At 35.7% G+C, this 22068-nt stretch overlaps 1 protein-coding gene across 1 annotated transcript; it reads right to left on the bottom strand.

The window, feature by feature from the left end:
- Nucleotides 1-789: 789 nt before the first annotated feature.
- On the bottom strand, nucleotides 790-2426 carry LOC114176507. Its single transcript, XM_028061607.1, has 3 exons — nucleotides 1762-2426; nucleotides 961-1682; nucleotides 790-884 (listed from the first exon to the last, which is right to left on the bottom strand). Exons 1-2 carry the CDS (start codon nucleotides 2392-2394, stop codon nucleotides 1485-1487), a joined length of 831 nt encoding a protein of 276 aa, XP_027917408.1. The 5' UTR covers nucleotides 2395-2426; the 3' UTR covers nucleotides 790-884; nucleotides 961-1484.
- Nucleotides 2427-22068: the final 19642 nt, after the last annotated feature.

The following is a 22068-nucleotide window of genomic DNA, read 5'->3' as shown; positions in this document are numbered from 1 at the left end:
TTTGGAAACAAACCACGCTTGAGTTATGGTTCATGTGTGCCACTAAACAAAAGGGAACTAACAATCGACCGTCAAAGTGATAGACGACAACAAAACCCCCTGCTTTTCACTCCCCTCGAACTCGATAGGTTCTCTATGTTGCTCGGATACGAAAACAGGTATGGATACGACACAAATACGAACACGAAGATACAACTAAATGGAAAAAATATAGGACGCAGGATACAACTTGTATATACATGTTAAGTTTGAAATTGTCAACTAACACATTGTCAACTAATATAGAAATGAATTTAATCTATCTATCTATCTAATATTCAATATGCGAAAAGTAGTGATAGTATAATATTTGTTCCTTATTTTAATCATCAAAATCATGAGAAAGATAAAAAAAAAATATTTCTAATTGGACATAATATGTCCTACAAATATCGTATGAGTGTCGGTGTCCAATACATATCGAACACGAAAACATCATAGTGGATTCTCGTGTATCTCTTCTCTATGCGAAACACAATGGCCAAATGTTTTGTCATTTCAATTTTGTCTCCAAGAAATGTCGCACGTGCAAGCATTAAAAACATTTTTAATAAATAAATTTAAAAAGTAAATGTTGTGCCATATCACTAATGTCAAAAGTGAGTTCAAAATATATGTCCATATATATTTTTTATAAAAAAGCATAATGGACCGACCTATTAAAGGCAAAAGGACACAATTTACCATTAAGGTAAGCAAATACATTTCAAAGTACTACGAAGAAAAAAGGTAAAATGACACTATTATGACAATGATTACTCCTGCTTAACTTCAGTTAACAGGTGGCTGAGAGCAGTTGTTAGGACTGATTTTGATGTCAATGATGCCTGTAGTATTCCAACACCCTGCACCAACACACGACATAATATTCAGATAAATTAAGCACAAAGAGATATTGTAAATTTTGAACAAAAATATTACCTCCTTGATGCCAATGGTAACCTCTTTCTCTTCCAAGTCACTGAAGGGAATGCTGAGAGTTGATAGTAAGGATATAACAGAAGTTGTGGACATTGGCGTCACAACCAAATCATCTGTTGCCATGTACATTGTTGGCCCTTTCACATATCCTTTACTATTTCCTCTCGTTAATATGGTATCAACAAAATCCACAGCTGTAATTGAACGAAAATCACTGTTTTCTAGCTGAAATATATTAGTTAAATTATAGGCACTAAGATATAGATCCGATGCACTATAGTTGTTGGCATATTTGTGAGTGAGACAAAAATATTCGAAGTCATCGTAGAGTGGGAGTAGCTGGTTGCTTAGCAGAAACTGTGGGACAAAACCAGGTTCAACAAGCTTATCTTTACATCTTTTGTAGTCCAATAGTTTTCATCTAAATTAACAATGCTCTGGTACATACAAGAAAAGCCCTCCATCAAATGTCCCACTCCTCCTAAAGAAATTGTCAGGAAACCAAAAAGGAGGTCTGCAAAATCTTATTTTCCTTGAGCAAACACTATCTTCCCGTTTGATTTTCTCTGCATTATGGTCACGTTGATTTTCATACCCCCCTCTACATTAACATCAAAGGGAGGAAATTCAACTTTCCTACACTTCTCAATATACGGTTTTTCTAAGAACAAACTTGTCAAAGTTGCTGTTGAGATCAAACAACTCTTCAGCAGATCCATTACCTGTAAAAGTTATAAAAAGCACATATTACTCATCACAACTCCAAATTAGTCCACATACCATAATAACATAGAAACTCACCTGAGTTTTGGTTATGGTAACCATCATTTCATTCACCGAAGACATGCTTTCTATTCCACAATTTTTGAACATATCAAAAAATGCATTCAATGAGTTTGGCTCAACTGTAAGATCGTCTGTGATAATAAAAGTAGCACTGTCCTTGACAAAACCGTCATAAGATGTACTAGGAGAAATGGGTTTGTCCAACATTTTCCCACATCTGCATCTTCTATTCTTGAACATGCTTATTAAGACAGGGTCGTGGAATCGACAGCTGAGTAAGTTGTTACAAACGAAGTACTCTGCGGGCTCTGTGTCGTCGATCTTCAGCTTCAGATTCATGCAATAACGTTCCAATGAGTTCTTGGGTCGCAGTATGATTTGTTTGCATGAATCTGTGCAAAGAAACTCTTTGTCTAGATTTTCCGCACTCTGATAGAGTGAGGTAAGTGATCCAACTTCAATTGGCAGCATATTTGATTCCTCACGCACAAGCCTTACAATAGTTCCCAAAGGCAATGTGAAGAAGCTAAAGAGAACATCCACAAAGTCCTTCCCCGCCTCTGCAAAAACTACTTTGTTCCTTTCTTTGTTTACCATAAGCTTCAACGAAATCTGCTTTTCAGGTTCAGTTGGGGCCATGGTGGTCATCCAAGAATCTAGGGCAATAATATTTTTTCTTTTGAAAATATGTTTCTTCTGGTGGAAAGAGATCTACGCATTTCAAGTATTTATATAGAAAACGTGACTCTCATTAATGAAGAGAGATTCAAGACAAAGAGAATTAGCAGAGATTGGTGAAATAAAACGGTCACATAATTTTCATTTTTTTTCATGATGTGTCCGTTGGCTTTTCGATTGCGTATTTCAATGGTGTCATCTTTACGATGTCCTTCGTAATGAAGCAATTTGCGTATAGATCTTTTCAACTTTCTAGGAAGGCGAACGGAAGAGTTGCGTGGTGGAATGCATAGGTCAATGTGATAAATATTCGTAAATAATGTTAGAGATTTTGAAAGACACAGTACTAAAAGAATTCAGATCAGTACGAGTGCTTATTTAATGAAATTACAGTTACATCGATAAATTAAAGGTTTAATCACACCAAAATTATCTGTTTTAGTTATAAAATTTTAATTAGGTCATATTTTTTAATTTTTTTTTCAATTTCATCGTTTCGATTAGGATTGACGACGTTAAGTGTAATATATGTCAGCTTATAATTTTTTATTTTTTTTAAATCTTTTCAAAAAAAACAGCTACACATATCAAAATACGATTTTACCCTAACTAATTTCAAAATTTATTAAAAAGGTTATAGTAAGTATTAATCCATAAACAAACTTAAAATCAAATCAAAAAAGAATTCCATTGAATTGTTAAACTATTTTGTCATTAAGTTGTAACGTTTAAGAACCAATTTGACCCTAATTGGTATATTTAGGACCAGTTTGACAATAAGTTATAAAATTAAGAGACTAATTTGTATTTTTTTTTTCACATAGTTAGAGTTTACATCAGACATTTTGTGCTTTCGATAATTAAATTGCTACCTGTTTTATTCCATTAATGTTTTTTGGTTTATATGATGAATGCCTATATATGATCACTGGTAATCATGAAAAAGAGGTTACTAAAGTTTGATTCCAACTTTTGATATTTTCATTTCTATTTATTTTACTATTCAATTTTCTAGCCCATTAATCTTCACCTTTCGATTAATTAAATATATAAGAAAAATTAAAGAGAAAACTATCAATTTGGTTTTCAAAGTATTATTCTCTTCCATATTTAGTCCTTTATAAATATAAAAAGTAATAAGTATAATATATATATATATATATATATATATATATATTTATTTATTTTTTTTCTTGCTGGAGGACTTAACTGAAGAATATAGCAATAATGGTGGACTTAAAGCAATGTACATGATATTTAATAAGACTACTAAATAACAGCATGGTTTAGAATGTTTGAAATTAAGAAAAGGTGGGATTGCATCATAAAAAAGTTTAATACAGAACAAATCCCAGTACATAATATTATATTAATAAATAATATTATAATATTAGTAAGTTAATATACAAAATAAATTTATGTTTATTAAAAATAAATTGAAATAATAAAAAAATAAAAAATAACTATTAATTAAAAAAATTAAAAAACATATAAAAATAAATGTTAATTTTTAAAAAATTAATAAATAATTATATTATAAAGAATAATTTTAATAATTTTATTTTATTGAAAGCATTTAAAAATCATCGAATTAGCTTTTAAATAATAGTGTTAATAAATGTGCGATGTTAATTAAAAAGCATAAAATAAATTTTGTAAAGTTTAAAACATATATGTTAGTTTCGTTGAAGTTCACTATAAAAATAGAGTCAGTCGACGTGACCTTTTAATAAGTAGAAATATATGTATAGGCAGTGAACTCTTAACATTTGACAATAACAAATATGGTTTAATCTAAGTTGAAATTAATTATTTTAAACTTTTTTTTAATAACAAAAAGATATTTATATTATTTTCGGATTTGTTTTGATTTAGTTTATACTAACAGAAATAAATATTAAAAGTAAATATATTTAGTGTCGATTTAATGTTTTATCATATTATATTATAAATTATTTTATTGTCATCGATCATAAAAAATTCATAAATTCATTCGTAAAATTGTGAGAATAAAATTTGTATAAAATTTCTATTGGTCTCACATAAGGAAGCATGTAGATAGGCATTGCAAGAGTTGCATAGCATGCATGAAAGTCAAGTCTAGAGTCCAACCTCATGATCTTTACAATCCCTTGCCTATCCCTTCCAAACCTTGGGTTGACATTTCTATGGATTTTGTCTTAGGCCTCCCAAGGACCAAGAAAGGTAGGGATTCCATTTTTGTAGTGGTGGATAGGTTCTCTAAGATGGCCCATTTCATTCCTTGCCATAAGATTGATGATGCAACTTATATTGCAAATCTTTTCTTTAAGGAAGTGGTAAGACTACATGGCCTATCTAGGTCCATTGTGAGTGATAGGGACTCCAAGTTCCTAAGCCATTTTTGGAGAACCTTGTGGGGTAAACTTGGCACCTAGCTTCTTTTCTCCACCACTTGTCATCCCCAAAGTGATGGCAAAATCGAGGTGGTTAATAGAACCCTAGGGCAAATGTTAAGATGTATGATAGTGCAAAACATTAGAGAATGGGAGGAACTTCTTCCCCACATAGAGTTTACCTACAATAGGGTTGTGCATTCCACTACTTCTCATTCCCCTTTTAAGATTGTGTATGGGTTCAATCTCCTAACTCCCTTAGACCTCCTTCCCCTACCCACTCATGAGGCATGGACTTGCCAAGATGGTGAGACCAAAGCCAAGTACATCCAAGACTTGCATTCACAAGTCAAGAAAACCATTGACAGGAGAGTTAAGAAACAACAAGAGGATGGTAATAAGGGAAGAAAGGAAGTCATCTTCCAAGAGGGAGATTGGGTTTGGCTTCACTTGAGAGAGGAGAGATTCCCTACTCAAAGGAAGTCTAAGCTCCTCCCTAGAGGGGATGGCCCCTTTCAAGTCATTAGGAGAATTAACAACAATGCTTATGAGTTAGACCTACCCCCAATCTACAATATAAGTAACTCATTCAATGTTTGTGACCTTTCTCCTTTTGATGTAGGGTTTAAGAATTCATGGTCGAATTCTCTCCAAGAAGGGAGGATGATGAAGGTGTGACCACCACCACCACCTTAGAAGCTCCCTCGAGAAGGATCACTAGAAGCATGTCTAGAGGGGAATCTTCTATTCCATCATCTTTATCTTTATTTGGCATCACTTTAGTTTGAATTCCCTAAGTTGGTTCCTAGTTGACTTATTTTGGTTGACTTGTTGACTTTGACCCCAAAGTTGACCTTTGACCAAGATTAGATTAACTTAAACCAACATGCTAATCCTTTCTTGTCTTGTTTTGTAGGTAATTAAGAAGAAGTAGAGCATGGATAGGTGGCAAATGGTGATTGGAGCACATGGATGATGTGGAGGAGAGAGGAAAGCAAAAAGCATAAAGCAAAAGCAAAAGTAGACATGTACCTTGTCTCCTTTTGACTTTTTTGGTTTATTCCGTTGAAGGCTACTTGGTCTCCTTCCTCTTTTGGCCTAGAATCCTCATGGAAATGCATCCACCAATCATATTCAATCATTTGGCTGAGACTTCATTAGTTTTAGGTTTCTAGGGTTTGCTTGTTAGTCCATTCCATGTTTGTGTATTTGCTTAAAGACCCATATGAACTCCTATTTAAAGGGTGCTCCTTGTCTTGTAAAAGGGTTGATCATTTTGTTGCTAAACTATTGTGTTTCAACCATTGTTTTTTCGTGAGCTCTCCTTCCTAAAAGTGAACTTACCTTTGCCTTATCTTGCTTGCAAGTGGTGGCACCATCACTCATCTCTAGGGCTTGGTTGGCTTAGATCCCCCCCTATGAGTGGCGTGCTTCTTCCATGTTTCATCTTCTATGCTTTCCATTTTTAATGTTTCTTCTTTCATTTGTTCTTTAAGTGTTGTTGAATTTGTGTGTGTGTGTGTGTGTGTGTTAACTTGAATCCAACTCTCTTCTTCCTTTCATGAGCTTGAGAAATGAACCTTCACATCTAGATAGCATGCTATCTTAATGTCCAGTGGGAATTTTCAAAAAGCTTTCTTAAACAACTACACCATATTCATAACTCTAAAAGAAAACAAGATAATCTTTCATCACAAAAGAAAGGAAAAAACAAACAACCAAAAATAGAACGTTAATCTCCAAACTTAAAAAAAATGGAAAAATAAGAAGTCAAAGTAAGGTCTCTGATAACAGCAGACTATATCCTTCCATTTTTGGTTAATTAAAAGTTTAATGCATCAACTATATTGCCTTTCATTTTGTATGTCAAATGGGAATTACGTGTTGTGGTGGCTTACTGGTCATGCTCATGGTGGCTGAAGGAGCAGGAAGTAACCACTTTTTTCAGCCTTATACCACGACCTGAGGTTGGAAGGGACGAAAAAAGGAGGGAACAAGAAGTTGAGACAAGGATAGCATAATACAAAAAAAATGGATTACCATTGGGGGGATATTTTTTGGAGCACAAGGTTTGAGTACACTCTCGAGGAGAAACATTTAAAGATTAAAGATGTACATCTAGAAAGAGGGGAACAGAAAGGGGAAGGAAGCAACAAAGTGATAAGAAGAAATACAAAGAAACCACAAACTTGGAGTCGGAGACGGGAAAACACAGGGACCAAAATCACAAAGCACCAACACAAGTGAAGGAAGCTCCATGATGGCTTCTTCTTGTCTCCATTGAAGCTTGCATGAAGAATGGAGGCTCCATAGATGGTGTTGGATGCGAAAGCATGAAGGAAAGAAGCTTAAGGTATTTGGTTTGGTGTAGGTGAAAGGATTCTTAAGAGAGGTGAGGCCAACTCCTAAGGAAGAAGACTAGAGTAAACTAGAGAAGAGTTTACTCTAAGGTGAGCTCAAAAGAGATTTGTGCACAAATTTGGACAGCAATTCATTACTCAATTTCAAGCTGAAAAATACATCTCCTAAGCCTTCTATTTATAGGCTAAAATGAGACCAAGGAGTCTCCAAAAAGTGAAGGGAAAAAGGAGTCTAGAAAGTTAAATTTTGAAGCCAAAAAGGAGCATGTGGGAGGTGTGACTTGCCACCTAAGCAAGTCACACTTGTCTTGCCATGGGAAGCTAACTCTCATCCTCGGAGAGCAAGTTTGAGAAGCTTTTAGGCTTTTCTAGAGTAGACACACTACTCTTGGCCCATTTGGCTCAATTCCCCTTTTTGGTCCAATATTACTTCTAAAGCCCAATTTCCTCTAAGGCCCAATACATGGCCCAAAGAAAACACTATTTTACTGGGCCCAAAATACAAAGCCCAAAATAAAATCCTAATCTAGTATTTAAACAATGTTGGCCCAAAAGATAAAAGCTTGGGCCCTCTCAACAGTTGAGGACCACTCTTCTTGTCTACATTTGGCCAAGGTTGGCGTTTGTCATCATCCCCTCCTTCTTGCGAATGATCTATCCTCAGATCTACATGTTTCTTCATGACAGCAGCCTTTATTATTGTTCTTCTTGTGTCTTCCTCCTCCAGGATCAAAGACCATCCTACAACAAACACCAAACAACAAAATGAATGTTATACTAGTAAACATCCAAACAATGTGACTCCCAAATTTGTCATCACAAGGTAAGCATTGCACCTTCAATATCTTCAATCCTTGAATGATTCTGGAATGCCATGAATGAGCATGATAGCGTTGTGTTTGCTGCATTTAACCAGTTAAAAACGTTATTCAAATTTGTCACACGATATTGTTATGTTTTCCTGCCTAATTGCTATCTCTCCATCTTTTGGCAAATTCGACATTATTCATGCACTATTCACTACTCTAGAAATGACACTATTCATGCGCTGTGACACTATTTATCTACCACACAAACAACACGCACACTACACAAAACACACAGAAACATTATCAAAATAAACATATACCAAATCAACCACACTTGAACGACACAAACACCAACACACTGAACACAAACACACTGAAAATTTTACTTCGAACAAAACTATTGTTCCCCGTCAATAGCGCCAAATTTGATCGAGGTCGTACTTGATTAAATAAAATAGATTAAATGCAATATGTGAAAGTTGAATCAAGTCGTCTTCCAACGACCAATATTTTCGTCTAAAGCTTAATTTCCAGATTCAAAAACAACACCAAAAATGGGGGGTTGACAGATTCCAAAAATTCAACACAACAATAAAACGTAATTGCAATTTTGATTAAACAGCCAAGAAAACAACAGTGATTCCTTGCTTCGAAAGAAATTTCACCCATCACAGATTACAAACTAAATTGGTTTCGTTATTCCTCATGAAACTCGTTGTTAAACAACAAAGTGAAGGTTAACCATGAATTGAACATGCAATTAAGCAATGCAAGCGTTCATGAATTTGTCATGGTTCATTAAGTATGAAAATCAACTAAAACAAATTTCCCACTCTGAAAATTAAGCAAAATCAGATTGGGTTCTTCAATTAAAATGCAAATGCAAATCCACAACAAAGAAATAACAAAATCCACCGAACAAAACATTAATTTCAAGGTTTCATTTCATTCTTTGCAAGGAATCAGTGCATACGAAAATTAGTTGCCCATAGAATTCGAATCAACAATAAAATACGAACTGAAATGCATAGTTAAGAAGAGAAAATAAGACAGAAAACTCAAATTTAAAGAGATAATGTGCAAAAAACGTTACTAATTGCTCCAATTTGTGGAAGAATCAACAAAATGGATGAACCCTAACAATGAATGCTCTCCAAAACGTAAAAACAGATTGGGGGAAGAAGAAGAAACGGTTGCCTGAGAAAAATGACCTAAACACGTGGTTACATCAATTCTGCCACTCAAAGTTACAAAAATGTCATTCTGTCACTCAGAATTACAAAATTGCCACTATGAGTTAAAAATGTTGGCCCAATAACGTGGATAGGCTGACTAACATGGCGTAGACATGGCAATGATGTGGAAAACACGTGGAAACTCTCTCTTGACTTTAAGATAAATGTCCAAGCTCCAAAATTTGCTCCACATAATACCTCAAAACAATTACAAACAATAATTATACCAATTAATGCCAAATTACTTAAAATTCGGAAAATGGCTCAATGAAGCCCAATTGAGGAAAATGAACTAACAAAAGAAAATTAAACACTAAACAATTATCAAATGGGTACACAAAGGCTAGTGGAATGGAGGAAAATAATGACTCATCGGTAGAAACCCAAAAACTTGCGAAAACAACGTACACAAAAGGGATTTCATGCAATTTTGATCATAATAAGGCACAATATATTATACACAATTAAAAACATACGAAAATAGCTCCCCTTCTTGCACCACAACCAATCAGCCCTTGCCTCCTTGCTGATGCACTCGATTTCCTGAATTTTCACTCAAAACAGCCTTTAGAACTCCCGCAAGTGCTCAACCAAATCAACCAATTCATGTTTCGTGATAATTCCTACACCTCTAGAAATATAATATCACGCACCACTGTAAAACATATCATTATAATAACACATAATTAATTAACACACAATTTGCACATGTAGGACTTGAACCCAAGTCCTCTTAACATGACCAAGTACTCTCAACCACTTGAGCTAGTACTATTCCAAAAAGTGATGCGAGTGTTGACAAAAAGAAGAAGATGGACATCTTCCTCCAATAAGGAGTTTTGATGATGATGATGAGTTATGAAGAAGTATGGAAGACTTGATGATGATGCATGAAAAAATGTTGAAGACTTAAAAGAATGCTTTGATTCAAGAGATACATTGAAGACTTGGGAGTTTAGTTATTTAGGTCTTGTAATATGTGTATGTTATTTGAAATAGTTAAATTAGTATTTCAAGAGTCAAAAGGCAAAACCCAAGTAGTAGAGCACCAAGAGAATTTTATTTATTTGCAAAACTCACTGGAATAATTGATTATTCTTAGTGATAATCGATTATCTCAATTAAAACTAATTTTTGACAAAAGCCTCTGGAATAATCGATTATCAATATTGATAATCGATTATCACCTGCTGATAATAGATTATCCTGACTAATAATAGATTATCACAGCGAGAAAAATATTTTCATAAAAGTTTCTGTGATAATCGATTATCATATGGCAGTTGCAACTTAACTTTTCATATTCTTAACCTAATTTCTAAATAGGCTTCTATAAATAGAGTGGTAGTATTTTATTATCAAAATACAGAAGTTAGAGAAGTCTGAGTACTTGAGAACTCTCTGTGGGAAGGCTTTGAAAAACCTAGTGTGGGTAGAGCGATAACTTTCATCAAGTGGGATCTTGAGTGATTGAGTGCTGTTGTTGTTGCTAGGAGAAGCCGATTATCCTTTGTGTGATTCAAAGGAGGTGTTCATTCCTTGTGTGATTCAAGGAAGGTGTTTTCATCCCTTGTGGATTTCAAGGGAGGTGTCTTCATCTCTTGTGTGATTTAAGAGAGGTGTTTTCTAAACCCTAATCTTTCATATCATTGATTGTAAGTTTGTTTTATTTTAGTGATTGAGTTAATCTCGTTTTTGAGAGATTAACAATTGGACGTAGGGTCTTTTTGTAACGTCCTAGCCGGAAATTACTATTTAAAATAAACAAAAAATAAATTTTAATAAAACAACCTCATTTATTATTCAACAACTTTTCTACAACGTGGAAATATTTAAAACTTTTATTAAGGTACAATAAAAGCGATAATCCATAGTTTATAAAACAGAAATGATATCAAGGTATCTCAAGAGAGTTTACAAATTTATTTCTTAAACATAATAAATAAAAAGACTCCCATGCTATCCCCGCTCCGAGTCTATGCATCAGCCTGCTCACATGCACCAACATCTGCTCCCATGTAACAAATTACATGATCATCGCCAATCACACACAGATAGGGTGAGCTCATGTAAATAAAACCAAACAATTATAATATTAAATATAACATCTCAACATTAAAACCCCGGGTTAGTATTCTTCTCCATTTTTCCTTACTTCTCCATTTCCAATACTTGCATTAGATGTTTATCATTTCTATACCCTTTAGGTGAGATCAATGATCGATCTTTGCTGCACGAGTGTCTACTCGCCCCTCTGACTACAGGCCACCACCTGATAGTCCACACGTGGGAATAACTTTGACACAACATCTCACCGTGACACCAAGTGGAGCTCCCCAAAACAAACATAAGTTTGTAGTTGTTCCAGACTACCAAAACTCTATCAGAATGCACTGAAGAAGGCAATCACCCGAACCTCGCCGTACGAGCCACAACTCGCACACTCTACTGGACTTCCTCAACCACCAGGCTACAACCTAGAATGGTCATGTGTTCCCCCAATACAGGATACACTCGTAACTGGGCCCCCATCCAAAGCCTCACATCATGAACATCACCTAAAGCTGTGTAGAAACCTTTCCTCACGCATCGTCACTGAACCAAATCCGCCTGGCACGCATCACACGTCGCTAGGCGGATACTGGGTCCAGACCGCCTGGCGGGCATCACACACCGCCAAGCGCCACGCGCCTGCAGAATCATCATTACACCATCATCATTGGGTGGACTCCGACCTATCGTCAGGCGCCTCACACCGCCACCGCCTGGCGCACCCGTCTCGCACCGCCAGGCGCCACTGCACCATCAGGGTCATATGCTGCACCACTTCTGCCTGGCAAAACCAACACTACCGCCAGGCGCCTCGCACATACAGGGCCCACTACCATTGTTTTAAGTTGATATCGCCTGGCAGCTCGCCCTCGCTGCCAGGTGCCACACCAGTTGCGCAATTGTTACTGGTTTTTGGCACATTAAATAGGTCCTAAGGGACCTCAAATCACACATTTCACAACTCACATTACATGTACAATTATCCATTTATGCTAAAATGACTCAATCACAATGCACACATCTTAATCAAGTCAATAAGACAATTATTCTCATTTATACACACCATGCTTTCTTTTATGTACTGAATTGAACTCTATCCTATTCCACTCAATATAATTCAAATATTTTATCAATGCAAATCAACAATTAAATATAACATGCCATCTAGATTGTCAATAATATACATGTACTTTTGGAATACACCAATATGGATGCATATAATCTCCATCACTTCGAAACATCACTCTCCATAGTCCATTCGTGAGTATAAATCTGATAAGCATATTTACACACTTTGCACCTATCATTTTCTCAGTTCTTAACATACAATCTAATTAACTATGAATGCCCTTCTACTTCACATTACACATTACAATTTAACCAGTTAATCTTATCATGCTTACTAATTCCAGTCTATCACATACCACGATGCATTTAATTCCCCACTCAACCACTCCCATCATGCGAACACACCCAAAACCACCTTTTTGCTAGTCTGATGGGGCACCTGGCGGAAGCCTTAGCGCTGCCAAGCGGTGCGTGAAAAACTGGGTTCTCCCCAGGTCTGTTCGCACCTTTTGTGATGACCCAAACACAATATTCACGTCATACTAGCATAACTTTAACTCGCTCACACCATACAGGTTCTTGCTTTATTCATACAATCATCTTTTATACAAAATGAGTGCATCAAACATTGACAAACTTATGCTTATTTACCCCAACCCCAACAAGAATCCTTATCCCCAAATTCATTCAAGAATTCATGCAATTTACCACCAACTAACAATTGGTGGTTAATGATTCACAAAGACAACAGTATAATTCCAGCAGAAACCCAATTCAAACACCATAACACCACTGACCAACTCATCAAAAATAAAGAAAATTGGGCTGTGCAATATGCGTCGCCTGGCGGGTCACCCCCGACTGCCAGGCAGTTCATGGTGAAACCCAAAAAAATGGGTGCAAGTGTATGTGTCACCTGGCAGCTCATGAACTACCGCCAGGCGATTTCTAGAAAACTCCAGAAACGCGAATAAAAACAAGAGAAAACAAGTTCCACAATTCCATTATGATTCAGATCATACATTCATAAAATAACGAAATAAAAACAAGCAATACGAACTCCCCTAACCTGGATTTCCTTAGCTTTGACTCTTGCAAGCTCTCCCTTGAACACCAATGTCCTCCTTTGCCTTTTCCTCAACTCGGCCCCCAAACCTCACTCAAAACTCACAATTTTCGTGCTCTCTTCTGCAACCACAATGACAGCCTAACCAAACTTTCTCTCTTACCTCAAAATGCCCTTTTAATATGGTCTTAATGTGGGTTTAATGTGAAAAACGAAAATGACATTAATCGTAGGTTAATTACCATTCAATTGTCCTAACTACAATCTGTTTTTCAGTCACCCTTGGCTTGGCTTGGCTTGGCTGCCATGTCTATTAGGGTTTTCCTTTAACCCTTCAAATAGCCAAAAATGAAGTTTAATTTGAGTTTCCCCAAGACTTGAACTCATAACCATGCAATGCCAAACCAATCATGCCAATTCATATTTCATGTTAACTAATAAAATTCAAGTATTATATTATTTCACATCACGACTAACATATATTTAAAATAATATCAAATAAGTACACACAATTGGCATCCATAAGACTCGAACCCAAGTCCTCTCACACAATCAAAGTACTCTCAACCACTTGAGCTAGTACTTTTTCACATAATTAAGGTTTACATTTAATGCCATAAAGGCTTCTCCTACCCGCATTTATTAAATAATTATTTATTTAATTATTTAAATTTAGTGGGTCTAACACTTTTGATCTGAACCAGTATAAATACTTTGTGCAATTTTCTCTTCTCTACTCTCTTTATTTTATTGTGTTTATTAAAATAAAGAAGATAATTTTAATTGATTTTTGACATTAAAAGGGAAATTTTAAAAGCACAATTTTTATTAAGAACCTATTTCACCCTCCTCTTGGTTTTTGTCCAAATGCCAAACATTTTGCTGCCCGATACCAATAGCGAGTTGTATTGCTCTTAACACTAATACATTGGCATTTAATTTTCAATCTTGGTCCAAAATCAATTCAAAAATAAATAGAAAGCATATATCAATGATAAGAAAAAAATTGATACCTTGATTGTTTGCCACATATCCTTCCAATTATCTTTCAACTCTCTCCAAGTTGTGTATGTCAAATGAGCAATGTGTGTATTCGTAGCCAATGTTCCCAAATAAGAACTCAAGGTAGCTCTATATTAACCAATAGGTTGGCCAAAAATATTTAGTTTAACTTGAATGCAATCTTCAAAACTTAAACCATGAGTCTTAAGACACTTTGTTGGACCTTTTTCTTCTTGATAACAAGACCTGTTATAATAAATGACAAAAGAATAATCTGGTTTTTATATTTTTTTCTAAAGAATATATATCATCAAGTACTTTACACTTACTATCATCGTTGATCAAATAAGGTACCAAGGGTGTTTGTCAAGGACTTGATGTTGTCTCCTCTAACTCATTAAGAATTTCAATCATTTATCCACTTGGCCATGAAGGACTTGATGTTGTTAATATTTTCAATCATTAAGAATTACACTTCTTGGTGTATGTTTGAACTTCTTGATCATTAAGGGTATCTTCCATTGAAAATGTCATCGACCTTCTCCGGGTGGAGGTGGATCAAATCAACCATCGAGAGAGGTATGGTTGCAAACTAGAAGTATGGTTTATATCCAAAATATTAACAATCACAAGGTTAGGGTACAACTTTCATAGAATTATATGGATCAATATGAGATATTGAGATTCCAAGTTATGTTACGGAGGTTCTTAGTTATTAATCAATTCTTTCAGCTTTCCATCCAAACTGAATTAGTTGTGCATACAAAAACAATAAAATCACATTTGAAAACAAATATTATGAATATAAAGTTCCTGCACACAAAAACATGACTATTCCAACTAAAAACTCCGATTCTCATGGATTTTGGTCCCTAAACATCAATATAACATAATATTCCCCCACCCTTATTTTGATTTGACTATTTTTTTTTTTTGTTTAGTAATCTAGGATTTAATTAGAGAGAAAACTTTTAGGAGCAAAAATAAAGAGAGTAGGATATGGGGAATGTGTAAGTAATAAAAATTGTTGAGAGGTTTAGGTGAGGTGTAAGGTGGATAGGCTTAATTGTTATGTTACTAATTTTATTGTGCTTGTGCTGCTTGCAAACATGTATAACTATTGATATGATTAATATATTTGTTGAGACTTCTTAACATGTATAATGTTGTGTTTCTTAACATGAAAACAAATGTTAATGTGGACAGTGGGATTTGCTTTTTGGTGGGTTTTGTAGGGCCTCTGGAATCAATATCTCAAATTGTCGTGGTGGTTTCTGTTTTCTTTCCTTATACATGGGAAAAAACTACAAATGTGTTTGCCAAGTGCAGTTAAGGATGGTTTAGTTTCTTGCAAACATCAGGGAAGATTTTTATTTAGTTGGGAAAAACATGTTTTTGTCCCTCAAGTTTGACCTTAATTTGGAAATGGTCCCTAGCCGAAACTTGGTCACTGTTTGGTTCCTGTACTTTCAAAATCATTGTTTTTAGTCCCTATTTTTGGACGGTGTTAAAAATAACAAACGATGTGTCATGTGTTATTTAAATTTTTTTATAAAAAAAATAGCATCGGCCTAACCGACGTTTTTTTTTGCAAAAACTAGAAAAAATATGCTTTTGATCCTTGAAGTTTCAACTTAATTTGAAAATGGTCCCTGGTTCAAACTTTGTCACTGTTTAGTCCCTCACATGCAAAATCATTGTTAAAATATAATAATAATACTACTATTAATAATAATAACATTATATAGTAATAATAATATTATCATATATTAATAATAATTAATAATATTAATAATTATATATCAACACTATAATTATATTTTTAATAATATTAATATTAATATTATTATCATTAATTATTGTTAATATTATTACTTATATATTAATATTATTAATTATTATTTATATTATTACTAATATATTATTATAATTATTATTATGTAATTATTATTAATATCAATATTAATAATTATTATAATATTATTATTTATTTTAATATTATTAAAAATTAATAATAATAATTGTTATTATTAACAATAATAATACTATTAATAATTATATATTATTATTATAGTATTATTATTATATAATTATTATTCAATGTACAAAGACTAAACAGTGACCAAGTTTCAACCAGGGACCATTTTCAAATTAAGTTCAAACTTCAGGGACCAAAACAATATTTTTCTAGTTTTTGTGAAAAGCATCGGCCTAGCCGACACGCTAGTTTATATATATATATATATATATATATATATATATATATATATATATATATATATATATATATATATATAACATTAAATAACACATGGCATGTCGTTTCTAATTTTTAACGTCGTCCAAAAATAGGGATTAAAACAATGATTTTGAAAGTACAGGGACCAAACAGTGACCAAGTTTTTATCAGGGACCAAAAACATATTTTTTTCTAGTTTTTGTGAAAAGAGTCGGCCTAGCTGATGCGCTAGTTTTTTTTATATAAAAAAATTGGTTTAATTACTGTGAGATCCAAGAAATTCATAAAAATTAATAATTAAAAGAATATAAGAGATGAAGGGTTGAGACTACTTTATGAGAGTTCTTTGATAAATCCTAGACAAGAAACAATGTGAACCTAAGTGGTTTGAGCACTTAGTTACGTTGAGGGGACTTGGGTTCACGTCCCTAGCATGTCGTTAGTAGATTTAATTAATTTTGTTTTATTTTGCTACTATATTGTGAATGTGAAAGCATGATTTAAGTTCATACGAATGGGTAAGTTGACAAGAAACATGAATTAATTTGATGGTTGTGCATGTACTTGGTAATTGGGAGGTCATGGGTTCGAACCTTGGGTTAAGGGAAATGGACTCTACCTATATTTTTGTTTTTGCCAGGTGATGGAAAATCTGAAAAAACTATAGGAATTCCCTAAGAAAGCAGAAGCAAAGAGTTAGAGTGAGTGATAGCAAAGGAAAACAGAGAGGAGGCTGGGAATTTTCGTAGTTAAATTGCAATTGGAGCGAGGATCAGAGGTAATTGTGTTATTCGTATTTTCTTTGTTCTGGAATGACTCTGTGGCTCGTTAATTGTGTTTTACCATTTTCGCGTTCAAAATCGTAAGTTCTGGGCAAAAATTACCAAAACCACCTGGCGGCTAAGAGTGCTCCGCCAGGCGACGCAACATCTTTTAGCATTTTCTGGGTTCTGTGATGAACCGCCTGGTAGCCTTGGAGGACCCGCCAGGCGGCGCGGACTGGAGCTGCATATTTTGACCTATTTTTGATGTTTTTGGAATATGCTTGGACTGTTGCACTTGTATGATACAAATAATATGTCATTGATGTGATTAGGAATTTGTGTATGAGAATCTGATGGATACGGGGTTGGGTGCAAACCCATGATACTTATGGAGTGCGTGCGATTGTTATTGTGATATGTGTAAACCAACAATATGATAATAAGAAGCTTTAAATCAGTTTGTATAAAAATTGAACGGTGCATGTTGATTGTATGGATCCATGAATTGAATCTGTGATGAGGAATTTAATTGGGAAAAACTAGGGATAATAGGTTTTGCAGAGGTGAGGGAACCTGAATGGTTAAGGAATCACTGAAGCGCCGCCCGACGGTATCTGGTGTACCGCTAGGCGATTTCGGGCAGCCAGTAGCAGGTTAGCATGACTAGTGGGTTGGGGTGTGCAGCGGAGAATCACAGATTTAGGTATGGGTGTTGGGGAATGATTTTGAATATAAAATTGGGGTATTTGTGTGGTGTAAGAGTTATCTAGTGGGATGGGTTGATGCATGAACTATATTATGTGGACTGAAGATTAGCGAATTAGTATCCTGGCAGGACTGTTTTGGTACCATTGTATGCGTGTTCAGAATGCTAGTATGAAGTTGTGCTTTTATGAAATGTGTGATATATTGATAATGGTTAAAGTGTCATATTAAGTTGATACAGAGAATGTGAATGATTTGGGTGGTGAGTATCGTTATAAACTATCTGTCAGGAATGTATGATATGAAAGTAGTGTCTTTGTAAAGAAATGAGGTAAAGCTGATAATGATACTCGGGTCATAGTACTGCATGTGCAAGTTGGGGACTGATTTGTGTATGTTTAACTTCCAATATTCATGAATGAGTGCTTACTTGGTTGAATGCTTGTGAGTTGGATGAGTTGATGATTGTAGTATTGTAAATATGTGTAACTAGTGATCTGGATGTGAGATTTAATGGTTGAATGTGCATGAAAATTTGTGCAAGTGTCTAAACCAGTAAGGGAGTGTCCTTACTGGTGTGGCGCTTGGCGGGGCTTCGAGCGGTGGTAGAAAGACAGGCGCCCGGTGGTAGAAAGACACCGCTAGGCGGCCTGGAGCGAGTTCGCCTAGTGGTTCATGGAGAGGCGCCAGGCGGGAGTTCAGTGGCAGGGGTCCTTTGCAGATGGATTTGCATGGACGTTTTATTTCCTTTTTCTTGGTAGCTTGGTCAGGGATATGCTGGATTGGTTACGAGCGGGGAGGTTCGTAACGGAGTTGTGAGATGCGTGATTGATGCGGGTGGGGAGGTTCGTATCGGTTGTACTCTTGTGTGGGGATACGAGCGGGTAAGTTCGTATGTTCCGAGCTCACACCTGAGGCTACTATGGGCGGGGAGGTTCATAGTAGGTGTTCACGCATGTTGGACTACGAGCGGGCAGGTTCGTAGAGTTGGACTACGGGCGGAGAGGTCCGTAGAGTTGGACCACGAATGGGTAGGTTCGTGGGAGATTGGAAGTATATTGTGATAACAAGTGTACCAAACTAAAATTTATGAAGTTGGATTTGGGCAAGGGGACAGTTTAATTTATCTTATGATTATATTGTGTTCTTTTCAGCTCACCCTTTCTTGTTTGTGTGTTTGTGTTTGGCGATGATCACGTGACTTGTTACGTGGGAGCAGACGTGAATTCAGGTGATCATGCTGATGCTTAGCGACAGAGCGGGGCTACCGATGGGGGATTTTCATTATACTATGCTTTCCTACTTTTTGTAATAGACATTATGATATTTTATCCATTATGAACATGTAATAACGATGAGACAATATGAATGGATTATAGCGAGATAAGTTTTAAATTTCCCGCGCTTGGGAACTATCTATAATGTCTAAATTTATTAAAGTATATTTTGTGAAAATGAGTTTTATCTAGTAAGGGACTAGATGGCGGATGTTACCAAGGTAGAGGGGCAATCTCAGGTTCCAAATTTGGCTGCACAAGTTGTTGACACACACCGCCCCTAGGTGACAAAAAGGCCGACACCATCGAAGATGAAGGGTGTTGGAAAGCATAGAAAGAGGCTAAGGGCCCTCACAAAGACTGGTGGGGTTGGTTCTAGTGGGTCGAGCAATCTTGACCTTGGTGGTTTTAAAAAGGCAAAGGTATAAATGAGGAAGGGTGTGGAGATCAAGCTGAGTGATGCGGAGGTAGGTTTTGTGTTGGTGTCTGACCCGAGACTAATCATGAGAGCCAGGAACGAATATTTGGCCTGGGGTGTTGTTTTAAGCAGGAGGGTAACAACTATGTTACAAGAGGAGCTGGCTGCAGGGGATAAGAAGAAGTTGGTAGAGGAGATTGCTGCCTTGAAGGGGCAAATGGACCGTGATCAACAAGCATGGGCGGATGAAAAGAGAATATTGGAGGATCAGTTGAAAGGAAGTCTTGCGGGTATGGAGAAGAAGTTGAAGAGCAAGCTGTTAGAGATGGATGAGGTCCGAATTGTGAAGGAGGCGGCAGCGAGAGAGGCAGCTGCCGAAATTTTTGTTCTGAAGCAATCGGAGCATGTCAATGGTTTCCAGAAAACGTAAAGCCATGCATATTTCCTTTATCGAGAGGTGTTAGTGACTAACTATCATTTTGATGTTAACTTGGATGTATATGACAACTGCTTGCTTGATGTGGCTGAGATAATTAGGTTGAAGACAGCGTAGGAGGCTACTGAGGTTGTGGATGAGGGGACAACAATGGCAAGCTCTCAACTGAATGATGATGTCCAGGAGGATATGGAGGAGGAAGCTGCTAGAGGGGACAACGATGGCGGTGAAGAGATGACTGAAGAAGAAGTTGATAGGGGCGAGGATGCCGAATGATTTGTTTTCTTTGTTGTAGATTAGGGCAAGGATGCCGAATATTTTGCTTTTTTTGTAGATTAGGGCGAGGGCGTCGATTAGTTATCTTTTTGTATTTGGGGGTGGCCTATTGGTCTTATTTAAGGAATACTATCAAAGTTTGTATGTGTTTGATAACTCATACTTTTTTTGTTAAATTAAATACCTCTTTGGTGTGAATTTTGTTTAGTAATGTGCTTTATATTGCTTTGTTTCAACTTAGTTTGGTATGCATGAATTTTGTGATATATTTGTATGGTTGCTTGTTTGGTTACAGAATGACCATGTATGTAGACTTTTCGAGCCGCCTCATGTATTAATTTGTTTGGGTGGGTTCAAAGTCGCGATTGGTTTTTGTTAGTTGGTGTTCCAACGATGTTGTGTTTTGTAAACAGCCAGTGATTAGTGGTTTTACCGAGTTCTGATTATTGTGTGATTAATCACGCTTAGGATGGTCATTGGGGATGTGATAATAATTATTTTGCATTCGACCAATGACACTAGGATTAGTGGTTGGGACCCAAGACTCCAATAGACCCCCCAAGACTCCAATAGACCGCTAAAAACTTTAAACGAGATATAGACACATGACAAAACAAGAATGCCAAAATTGCAAAAAGGTCCAAATACCAAATGCCAAAATTGCCAAAGGTCCAAGTACCAAATGTTAAAATTGCCAAAGGTCCAACTACCAAATGTCCAAATTGCCAAAGGTCCAAATACCAAATGCCAAAATTGCAAAAGGTTCAAATATCAAATGCAAAAATTGCGAAAGGTCCAAATACCAAATGCCAAAACTGCGAAAATTCTAAATACCAAAAGCCAAAATTGCGAAAGATCCAAATATCAAATGCCAAAATTACAAAAGGTCCAAATATTGAATGTTGAGGTGCTTGTAACACCACTAAATGCAAGCTGAGGAAGAAGAAGACAAGCGAAACGAAGATAAACCCACACTAGAGGCGGCAATTGTTGATTCCTTGAACTGATTCAAGACATAGAGTCTACCTTGCCTACTCCCTCTCCCAATCACTTGAAACATAACCCCACATGACTTTCCATGAAGAATTTTTTTAATAAAATGACTTCATCCAATTGCACACTAATAGACTAAAGAGAATCATCTTTATAAGTTGCCATAATAAATCAAATATAAAACAAAAATATTAATCACACAGTGGAAGCAACGAACAAAATAGATCACAATATTAGAGAATTGCAAATACCTTAAAAAGACATAAATAACATAGGGCAGAAGCTCTAAAAACGCCTCAAAGCAGAAAACAAAATTGGAATTAGGTGAAACCTAAAAAAGTGCAAAAGAGGTTTAAGGCTTAGGTCTTAGGATTTAGGAAAGAGGAACTATTGCAAGAATCCCTTCTCAATCATAAAATTTGTGAAAGAGACTTAGGGCTAAGGGATAAGGGATAAAGGATAAGGGTTTAGGAAAGACAAACTACTACAAGGATCCTTTCACAATCATGGATCGTTTAGGGCTCTTAATACCATGTAGAAAACAAAGAAATATTTGGAGAAGGAAATTA

Source organism: Vigna unguiculata, chromosome 1 (genome assembly GCF_004118075.2).
Source record: "Vigna unguiculata cultivar IT97K-499-35 chromosome 1, ASM411807v1, whole genome shotgun sequence".
NCBI lineage: Eukaryota > Viridiplantae > Streptophyta > Magnoliopsida > Fabales > Fabaceae > Vigna > Vigna unguiculata.
The sequence above is the reverse complement of the archived record's forward strand: the minus strand, read 5'-3'. Positions and strand labels throughout refer to the sequence as shown.